Source organism: Amaranthus tricolor, chromosome 14 (assembly GCF_026212465.1).
Source record: "Amaranthus tricolor cultivar Red isolate AtriRed21 chromosome 14, ASM2621246v1, whole genome shotgun sequence".
NCBI lineage: Eukaryota > Viridiplantae > Streptophyta > Magnoliopsida > Caryophyllales > Amaranthaceae > Amaranthus > Amaranthus tricolor.
This window is the reverse complement of record NC_080060.1, coordinates 8,856,550-8,867,873: the sequence shown is the minus strand read 5'-3', so window position 1 is coordinate 8,867,873 and position 11,324 is coordinate 8,856,550. Positions and strand designations below refer to the sequence as shown.

The following is an 11,324-nucleotide window of genomic DNA, read 5'->3' as shown; positions in this document are numbered from 1 at the left end:
AAGAAAATTGCTAGAACAATTAGATTGTGTGGAAATTAGGGTGAAAAAATGAGAAAATGTATGTGTAAGTAATTATTAAAGAAAATGGTGTGAATTTTACCCAAAATTGAAATCTTATTGCATATTATTATTCTACGTCATACATTATTATGTTACCGGGCCGTATAATTGTATAACTCCATTAATTTATGTTCATTAATTATTGGTTATTGTTAATCCACTGTCATGTAATAATCCATGTATAAAAATTAGATCAATTTTATTATAACTTTCTTGATTATGTAACTATTGCATTAAATCAAGCAAAAATAGAGTAATAATGCATTAATGTTGACCGCAACAATTGAGTATTTTAATATTCCAATTTGCAAATTTACATTCTTTTTACACTAATACTTCCCCCTCATGAATTAGCTCTATTTATTTATGACATGGAATTTAAGAAATCATACATATACATACTAATAAAAAATATTAAAAAATGATAAATGTTATCCTTAAAGAGTGTTGACAAATAGAAGTATTTTAGTGGATGATAATTGATTATATGATAATTTTATCTAATTTAGAATTTGAGTTTTTTTTTTTTAAATTTGAGCGCGTTAAATTAGGTAAAGTATTTATATACTTTATTATTGCAATTTTATATGTCTAACCTAGAATTCTTTTACGTTTAATTGAATGAAAAAATGATGTATTTGTTAAATAATTTATAAAAAATCAGTATTTAATTTTTGCTTTAAAAAACCCTGTATTTAATAAATTCAATCACGATAATATATATTTGTATTATCCTTTGAAGTTATAATTTTATATATTTCATACTAATAAATTCGTGTATTACACAAATTTCAATACTAATTAGATGTAATAGATTTGAAAAATTAATGTTTTCAGAACTAAAAAAGAGGATATAGAAATTAAAAATGATAATATTATATTCGAAAATAAAATTAAACGAATATAATGAACATATTAAAATGAAAATTACACATTCAGTTGAAATAAATATGGAATAAAAATGGATAGGAGTAGCAAATAATATATATAAAATCTTTTTCTTTTTTTTGCAAGCAGAAAATATTATGGAGTCAACGACGATAAACACATGGTAGTGAGTGAATTCAGCTGCACTAGCCTTTTTGGGGTTACCCCACAAGTCCACATTGGCGTGGTCAGAATTCAGAAGTTACAATGTACTAATAAATGGAGTACAATTGTACAAACCTCAAGTTGCTGCAAAAATAAGTCAATAACACATACACACTAGAGATGAAGAGCGACTACGGTAAAAGTAGATGGGTTTCGCATCTCGCATCTCGCATCAATCATAGTGGGTGGATATACATATATGAAAAGATCTACTTGTTTTGGGTAACGATAGGTCGTGGATATAAGGTCTTACTCGTTTAATATCCATTCGTCCACCCCATCTCCCCTCATATCCACGCGTTCACCTCAAAAACACCCGTCCTACCTCATACCTATCCGCCTCATATCTACAATATACTTTTCATTTTATTTCAATTTTGTGTATTTTTATTAAACGCTATTGACAAAATTAAGAATATTAATTTTAGTTTATTACGTTATATTGTTTAAAGAAAATGAGATTTAGATTTAAATTTATAAAAAATTACAAATTTGTAGAGCATATAACGTAGAGTAAGAGTGAATGTAACATGGGTATAAAGTGTGTATACCTATTATCTGTATACTCAATTGGCCATAGTGGATAGAGATGATTTAAAATGCATAGTCAGGTGAGTAGACGTATGTTTGAAAGTTTTACCCCGCCATAGATGATTATATGTGGTGTCTGGTGAATATAAATATTTTTGGTGAATACAGATATGGAGAAAAAATATTGCGGCCTTCAGCTTTTTTTTTCAACCCTATTCAACACGTCATTTAACGTGTTATAAAAATGTTAGAATTAAAACAAACTCATTCTTTGTACTTTCTTTGTCTCTGATTTTCAATTATTTTCTTTTTATGTAACTCGCCTTTTTCTGATTCCACTACACATGTGTAATAGTATAGGTCTATCCTATTTTTTTTATATAATATTTATCTAAAAATACGTTGAATTCCGACAAACAAAAACGATCGTATTTCAGTTGATAAACATGTATACCGACGAATTTCTAATTGTTTTTGTTAGTCAAAATAAATGTAGTGGATAAACAGATACATTCTTTATTTTAGTAGGAATTCGGACTATAAAATATTGGTAGGTGTTTAATCGGATCCTCGACTTTAAATGCTATACTAAGAATTTAGTCGAAATTCTAACCGTTTTCCTACTAACATTCGTCCGGAAATTTCACTAGTGGGAAAGAAACATTAAAAACCTATATTTTAGAAGTTTTTCAAAATTTTCTAAAGATTATTTGCAATCAATTTCCGACTAACCATGCAGTTGAAAATCATTCGGATGGCAGTGATAAAAGCATCCATCGACTAGGATTGTTAGTCGGAAAATACAATTGGTAATCTTAATTTGACGATTATTTTTTATTAGGTTTTTTATTTGATTATTGATATAAAATATTCTATAAATTATAAATATTAAATAATAAATAATACATACTCAATCTATTTTCATCTCTTCCATTTATTTATTTCGCTAATTCATTTTTTTTCTTATTCTCTCACTAATAGCAATAACTAAAATTAATGTTCTATCAAAAATCAAATAATAAAACAATTTTAAATAGAGAAGTATAATTAGTTATAAAATCTTGTCTTACTTATTTGTGCCTATAAATTTGCACCTAAATTAATGCCATTTCAAAGAGACAAATTATTCTTTTATGTTAAAGTTTTATACAAACTTGGTCCAACTATTTTTAGAGTGGACCAAACTAATAATAACCTGTATTTTGCATTAAAAATATTTAATTATACTTGTCAAAAAAAAATACATATTATTTTAATATATTTTTAGATTGTTCTACATTAAAATATTGTGGATCAAATCCATATACTCTTTTATCTCACTTATTTGAATCAAATCTATTTTCAGAAAATGGATCAATCACTTTCTATTAATCTCATTTATATATTTTAATTTTTTTTAATTTCATCCACACAATTAATAATATCCCTTTATTTATCATCAATTTCTTAAAAATTTGATAATGTCTCTTTTGCTTCAAATTTTTTGGAACAGAGGTATAAATTTTTTGTTCTTTATAACCAATTTTAAACATAAAAAAATATCAAGCAAGGTCATTTCTGGAAGTAATTTTGAGGTGCAATCGCCTAGGGCTCAGCTTATGAAGGAATTCAAATTGAGTTAATCTTTATAATTAAGTTAGTATTTATATAAATAGCATCTAGCATAGATCAAACTTGCAACATTAAATTTTTCAGTTAAGGGCATAATTAAGGACTTTATATTTATTTTTCACATCCGAAAATTATCAAAAACAAAAATTATAAAATAACGGCACCGACATCCGCTAACATTGATATTGTGTGTATTTTGCCTGATTTGCTTCCGGAAACGGCAGAGCATAGTTGGGTGCCTTTGTTGAATAATTGTAGTCATAATAATGATGGTTATCAATGTTATTGGTTACAGGCTGAGTACTATGCACGTGCCTTAAAATAAGGACGACTTTATTATGACTTGAAACTCGTTGACTAGAGCTAAGTATCCTCACTTCCTCAGTCAACTTGATAAAACCCCATTTTAGACGTTAAAATTATGTACTACTTGAGCAACTTTGGGAACTAATAATCTACTCTCCGTCCGTCCTATTGAATTTGCATTAGTTTTTATTTTATTTTGTTCTATTTAATTTACATTTTTTCTAATTTTAGACAATAATTTATCATTTTCTTTTAATTTTATTTATATATTTTAACTTTTTTTAAATTTCATCCATATAATTTATTCTCTTTTCATTTATTATTACTTTCTTAAAAATCATCATGATTATTTATAATTTGATTATTAACTATGAACTCTAAACAAAAAATAAATGAATTAAACCTTTGGTTTTTATCTCAAGGATCTACATGTATCTCGTGTTTAGACAAGAACGGAAAAATGTGTATTTAGCTATTTTAAAATCTAATTGACTATTACTCATGGTTATTAAAATCGCGATTCTGACTTACGATTCTACGATTTTACGATTCAAAATAAGCGAGCGATTTAAATCGCACGTAGAATCGTAAGTATGTAGAATCTTACGATTCTAATTAATATAAAATTTGTAAAGGTAGAATCATAACACGATTTTACGATTCCACGATTTAATGATTCGATTCAAAAAATTTATTTTTAATTTTATAAATTTTTCTTATGTACCAATTTTTCTTATAATTTAACGATCTATCATCATATTTAAAAAAAAATAAATTTCTTCATCTAGGTATGAAGATTTAAACTAATTATTGAATATTTTTCTATTTCTTTCTTAAAAATGATGTGAATGAAACTTTAATTAATAAACTTAAACTTTTGAGGTGAATAAATATGACTAGATAGCAAATTTAAATTTATTGTAGAATGGTTGATTCTACCGATTCAATTCTACCAGTCTAAAATGATTCCAAATAGAATCTCGATTTTAACAACTTTGCTATTACCTATCTCCATTTTTAATTGTAAAAGAAAAACGTTCTTGATCTAAAATATGGATTGAAATAATGTTTTTTTGTAATACTAGGTACACAATGACAATCATTTAAAGATAGGGCCGTCTATGACAATTTATGAGGCCTATGCCTATTCAAAAATTGGGCCCTCCTTGCCCTCCTATATAATCCTTCAAACATAATTTTATTTCATTAAGAAAAACATAGAACGATGGAAGTAGTGGGTTCTGTTTCTTAGAATCATCATCATCATATCTAGTGCATCTCGTCCATAGAATTTTATGGTCAAGGTCTGAGGAGGCAAGGACGACGACAACTCGTACCTATAAAGGAGAGCGCGGCCAAAGAGTCTCTCGACTTAAGAAAGAATAAGAGAGATTTTTGCAACGGGTCGACTTAAGAAAGAATAAGAGAGATTTTTGCAACGGGTAGGGTCGAGTGAGGTTGAAGGTAACTCTGCACGCTTGCATTGTATCACCTAAGCGTGAACCTTGATGTGCAAATTTTATTTAACCGCAAGTGCACGGTGAACGTGTAGATGCGGGTTGAACACAAGGAAGTTATGACAAGAAACTTGCTAATATCGATTAATTATATTGCTAAAACAAGAAAAATATGTGGTTGGTTGTTTTCTAACAAACTACGAATGCGATAAGAAATATGGATTAAACTATATGATGAAAAGATCTAGGGTGTCGGAAAATCCTCTAAATTCTTGTATGATCAAACTCTTAGTAGTGTGTATGAAATGTCGGATTAATTGTTGATTAAATATGATCTTGTTAATCTCAAACTCTCGCTCTGTTGATTAACTATCATATTTAGACCCTATTAACTCAATTCTCACACGCTAGTTTTATTGAACGAATTAATAAGAATTTAACTAAAATTTACCCTAAAGCAAAGTCGATCCCAATCTCACACGCTAGTTCTATTCAAAGCATGTTCAATTTAGGGTTATTAGCACAATTTAACCACTTTAATCCTAGTTTCATAGACATATTCGAGAGTCAAATCATACTTGACTTATAGGTTCAAAGCCTAACCCTAGAAAATAGATCTACTCACTAATCATGGTAAAAGCAATAAAAACAAACCCTAGGATGATACTAGACATGATTAAGAATGAAATTAATGACAAATTCAAGAAAAACAATGATTGAATACCAAAGAACACAACAATTAATTCAAAGAACAAACTAATTTTTATTGATGAAAGATTAATGACAAAAATTAAAGTTCACTAAAGGAAGATTAAAACTAATACAAGGAATTAAAGACTAAGAAAATTAAATACTAGAGTAAACTTACAACGCTTGAAGGAAGATTAATGATGAACTTAATGTAAAACCAAATTAAAAGCTAAAAATTAAGAATAAAACAAAGAGTAATTAAGTCTAAAGGAAGGATGAAGGAGAGAAGAAGAAAACCTAATCAGTCATTAAGGGTGTATTTATACTAATTAAGAACTTTAACCTAAACCCTTAAGAAAAAACCGAAGAAAACATGTGCCGCAAATGAACTGGCTGGAAAAAGACCTATCGCCGAGTTGGCTGTCCCAAAAAGGCACCAGGCGCCGATTCGGCTTTTTCTTCTGTAAATTTCATGTTAGTGTCAGCCTAGACCACCGAGTCGCCGGTTCATTTATGCACCCATACGCTGAGTCGACGTTAGCTTCTGGAAAAAATAACTTTTTGCTTCACTCACCGTCGAGTTGGCGGTTCTCTTATGTGCACCACAACCGAGTCGACTTTGTTCTCTGGAAAATTGGTGAAAGTCAGCCTTAAACGCCGACTCGACATTGCTTCATCATCACTGAAGCCGAGTCAGCTTTTGCCTCTAGAACCCAAATGCTTTCAAGACTTGATCTTTTGCTCTTTTACTTCACATGACTTGAAGGTATAGATGGTTTGATTCGATCTTTGAGTCCTGTAAACATGATTAGCCACAAAAACCCACACAAACGACTCAAAAATGTCATGATTCACTTATTTACCCACAAATTAGCCATGGAGTACAAAAATGGAGCAAACACGCCTAGAACGACCCTAAAACGCCACTAAACACCCAAAAGGAACATATAAATGATAAGAATAAGTGCAAATAATTGCACTTATCAACCCTTAAACATAAAATAAATATAAATATAATGCAAATATAAATAAAATAAAGTAAAAATAAAAATTTAAAAAGAAAACAACAACAATAATAATAATAATAATAATAATAATAATAATAATAATAATAATAATAATAAAACGAGTAAAAGCCATAGAACAAGAACACCTTCTAGTAAGCGAAGAGGAAATCATTAGTTTAAAGCATGGATAAGGCGCCTCCAACTAACCCTATCCCGGCTCAGATCTACTGAGAGATGTAACTCATGCAAGTCAACTTTTATTTGCTTATCCCAAGTTCTCCTAGGTTTTCCTCGACTCCTCTCACCTTCTACTATGATGCTTATGATTCTCCTTACTGGGACGTCAAAAGTCTTTCTCTTCACATGTCCAAACCATCTCAATCTATTTTCGCACATTTTTGCAGAAATAGAAGCAACCCCTAGTTTATTTCTAAACTCTTGGTTCCTAATTCGATCCATCAATGTATTTCCGTACATCCACCTCAGCATACGTATTTCTATAACTTCCATGTTATATTCAAAAATCTTTTTTACGAGCCAACACTCTGTCCCACACAACAAAGCATGTATGATTGCCACCCGGTAAAATTTCTCTTTTAAGTTGCTTGAAAACTTTCTATCACATAGCACCCCGGTGGCTGCTCGCCACCTGAGTCAACCTGCATGTATTTGATGATTGACATCTTTGCCAATCTCCCCATTACTCTGAATGATCGATCCCAAATATCAGTAGTTGGTCGTACTCGTAACAACATCTTCACCAATGGACACCTCTGGCTTGCCAGTCGGCAATGTCCCACTAAAGTCGCAACACAAATATTCAGTCTTCGTGCGGCTAATGCGCAACCCTTTACCTTTTAGAACTTTCCTCCACTCATCCAATTTATTACTAAATTCCTCTTTAGTTTCTGCAACCAACACGATATCGTCAGCGAATAACATGTACCAAGGTACCTTCTCCCAGATAGATTCAGAAATCTCTTCCATAATGACTGTAAAAATAAAAGGACTTAGTGCCGAACCTTGATGCAGTCCTATTTTATCCAGAAAAGGCTCCGTCATCCCCACCGTGTCTAAATGTTTGTCGAAACTCTGTCATACATATCCCGTATGGCCTCAATGTACATTAATGATATACCTCGAGCCTTGAGACTATTCCAGATGATGCATCGCGGTATGCTATCATATGCTTTTTTCAAGTCGATGAAAACCATATGCAAATCATTGTTTTTTAGAATACCATTTCTTATGATGTGTGCTAAATTACTCTGGTGCAACAAATTAGAACGGGAAAGTATTACTCTTCTTCCAAGGTTAATCAATGTACAAATTACATTTATAGATCAATTTGCTCTTACAAAATGCCCCATCAGCACCTATAAAGAAAAATAAAATAGAAGGATATAAAAATTATACATCTCAAATGACAGAATACACCTATTTATTGTAGTTAATACCATTCATCATAAAGCATCAAAGAACTTGTTCCACACAACTATTAAGCTTATTCATTATCAAATACAATTGAAATGAAATCATTGAAAATAATTATCAAATGAATGAAATTATAAAACATAATATTAATATTAAAGTTAAAAGATAGATGATGGTTAGAAAGTAAAAAGATACATAATATTACGAAGTAAAAAGTTATTTATATCAAAAATTAGATAAATCAAATTTAGGGTTTACAATTATTTGAAAAATTTTTCAATGAAATCATATCATCATATCATACATTCTAATAAAGTTGAAGCAAAATAATAAATGTCGCAATAAGAGTGATTCTGACATTTGGATTAATTTGACTGGAATAGGTTATTGACAAAGCAATTTAAATACAACATGTAATCTTACATTAAATAAAAGAAATTCTATAATTGATTGACAATAAATTTGTATTTGATACATTAAAATTTAGGAATAATTGATATAATAAATAAGGAAATGGTATGATTGATTTGCAATAATTTTGTAATTGATGCATTAAATCCAGTAGTAATTCTATAATGTAATATTAATTTGCAATAAATGGTAAAACAAATTAGCACTTTGGATTTCTTTTGCAGACATAGTATTTGAAATTTACCTTGATTAGATTACATACATGGTTATTGTTAATTAATAATAGAAAAAAACCATTAAATTAATTGTTGCTATATTTACGTTACCAATTCCCTAAGTTTACAAAAGTTGCCTTAAATAAATATTTAAATCAACTAATAAAACTGTGAATTTTTGTTGCCTTATTCTGTAGTCAAAATATTCAAGTTTCCTTAATATATTTGAATAATTTCTGACCTTATATTAGTAGAATAAGATTTATTTACCTATGTATTTCTACTATATTTTGTCTATATTTTCAAAATCTCTATTGAATTATCGTATTTTGATTTTTAGATTTTTTTACTTTACAATAATCAAAGTTATGAAGTTCCTGATAATTTTGAGGTATCGTTTTCCTATTATCAATAAAAATAAAATGCACACAAACCACATGTTTTGTGATAAAATTTCTTATACAGATTACTACTATATTCGGTATCCACAATAGATACACTTATTGATTCTTTTTCAATATTCAAATTGTACTTTTTATGTGTCTTGGCTGCCATAAAAAACTCAACTTTTTTCAAGGTAAAATAATAAATATTTTCTTTTATTAAAGTTGTATAATTATATTTGTAAGACATCTTTTTTGTTTTATAAATCTACATTATAATATAAAGCAAATGATAAAATAATTTGTAAAAAAATTCAGACTGTTGAGGATATTAGTGCTTAATAAATTAGATTTGTGCTTAACAACTTTCTGTTATAACAGAATGACAGCTCATCATTCTGTTGTAACAGAAAGTCCAGCTCAGCACTCATAGGCTATCTGTATGAGGATATAATCTTCTCCTCTTAGATGTATTTAAATGCTCCTTTTTCTGTTCTTTGTCAAGATCTTTTAATTCTTTTTTCTTTCTCAATTTAGCTCAGTTCTTTCTTTCTCGTTTATATTTTCTATTTCAATAAAGATTAGATTAGCTTTTCAATCTATTTGAATGGATTACTCCATTGCATGAATACTGCATTCCCATATTGCTCTTGTATGTGCTAGAAGTTATAATTTCAGATTCTGTCATGGTATCAGATTACTCAGGTATTCGATCAACTTGATTACATTTGCTGTTGATTGTAATCTTGATTACATATTGTTCTTCACATATTTCATCTTGATTACCTTTGTTGATTGATTACAATCTTTCTTTTCTGGTCTCCTGCATTTCTCATTCTTTGACTTCTCATATTACTCTTACATTCTCTTCCATTACACTCAATCCTTCTTTGTTTTCTTCTTTTTCAAAACACATTCTCAATGTCTGAAGAATCTGCTCTCACTACTCATACTCCTAATAATCGTATTCTAGAGCTCACTTCAGATCCTAGTATAGTTTTCTTTATTCATCCATCAAATAATACAGTACAATCTTTTGTCAGTGAGAAGTTTGAAGGAGAAAATTACATAACATGGAAGAGATCTAAGAGTATTTTCTTTTTTAAGACTGCAAGTGGAATGTGGCAAGATTTAGAGGAACGATATGGACAGACTTCCTCTACTCAATTGTTTGCTATACAAGAGGAAATAGCCAACATTCAACAGGAAGATGACAATGTGGCTGAGTTTTACTCAAAAATAAAGGTTTTGTGGGATGAACTTGATGATGTCTGTCCTTTGCCTGTATGTGAGTGTAACAAGTGCGCTTGTAACCTTACTGCAAAATTTCTAAAGATTCTACAAGATCAGAGGCTTATTCAATTCCTCATGAAGCTCAAAGATGAGTATAGACAAACAAGGAGTAACATCCTTATGATGCATCCTCTACCTCAAATTTCACAAGCTTACAAAATTGTTCTTCAAGAGCAAAAACACAAATAAATCAGTGATGTCAAAACCAGTAGCTCCGAGACAATGGCTTTTGTTGCAGATAGAAAAAGATTATATATGATTCTCAATATTCAAGAAATAATCAAGGTAGAGGTGGTTACAGTACTTTCAGAGGAGGTTTTACTCAAGACAAAGGAGGTTTCACTCCAGGAAGAGGAAATTATAAAATGAATTCTCTGCTGCATTGTGATCACTGTCATTATGTTGGTCACACTATAAACAAGTGTTACAAACTTCATGGTTATCCTAAGGATCAAAAATATCCTCCTCAAAAGAAATTTGCTCACTGCACTCAACTAGGAGACTCCACCACACCAGATACTCAAGCTTCTACAGATGATATGGTTCATACTAGCTTCACCAAAGAACAGTACACACAAATCCTAAATCTCCTTGACAAACCAAAAATGATTGATCCTGCCAAACAAGGTCCTGCAGAAAGCTCCTCTCATAATGCTTTCTTTGCAGGTAAACTTTGCTTATCTTCTCACTATGCTAGTAGTTGGATTATTGACAGTGGCGCCACAGATCATTTTTGTTATGATTTAAGTATGTTTTCCTCTTACAAATTATTGCTACTAAAGATAATTTTATCACTATTCCTGATGGCAAAAGAGTATTGATTACTCATGTTGT

At 29.8% G+C, this 11,324-nt stretch overlaps 2 protein-coding genes across 2 annotated transcripts; both read right to left on the bottom strand.

Moving 5' to 3' along the window:
- Positions 1-6,498: 6,498 nt before the first annotated feature.
- On the bottom strand, positions 6,499-7,264 carry LOC130799261 (uncharacterized). The gene is made up of 3 exons (XM_057662364.1): positions 6,962-7,264; positions 6,611-6,673; positions 6,499-6,543 (listed from the first exon to the last, which is right to left on the bottom strand). The coding sequence occupies exons 1-3, from the start codon at positions 7,262-7,264 to the stop codon at positions 6,499-6,501; spliced, it is 411 nt and encodes a 136-aa protein (XP_057518347.1).
- An 86-nt stretch (positions 7,265-7,350) lies between these two features.
- LOC130799260 (uncharacterized) lies at positions 7,351-7,816 on the bottom strand. The gene is made up of 2 exons (XM_057662363.1): positions 7,609-7,816; positions 7,351-7,553 (listed from the first exon to the last, which is right to left on the bottom strand). The coding sequence occupies exons 1-2, from the start codon at positions 7,814-7,816 to the stop codon at positions 7,351-7,353; spliced, it is 411 nt and encodes a 136-aa protein (XP_057518346.1).
- Positions 7,817-11,324: the final 3,508 nt, after the last annotated feature.

Bases quoted from the DNA above. Each gene is read 5' to 3' on its own strand.
- LOC130799261 (XM_057662364.1), bottom strand. From the start codon at position 7,264: ATGGAAGTTATAGAAATACGTATGCTGAGGTGGATGTACGGAAATACA. The intron at 6,674-6,961 runs GTTAGTTGGAGG...TTGGGTGTTTAG, and splicing joins TAGATCTGAGCCGGGATAGG to TGGCGTTTTAGGGTCGTTCT. The intron at 6,544-6,610 runs GTAAATAAGTGA...TCATGTTTACAG, and splicing joins ACTCCATGGCTAATTTGTGG to GACTCAAAGATCGAATCAAA.
- LOC130799260 (XM_057662363.1), bottom strand. From the start codon at position 7,816: ATGACGGAGCCTTTTCTGGATAAAATAGGACTGCATCAAGGTTCGGCA. The intron at 7,554-7,608 runs GTAAAGGGTTGC...TTGCGACTTTAG, and splicing joins GTGGAGGAAAGTTCTAAAAG to TGGGACATTGCCGACTGGCA.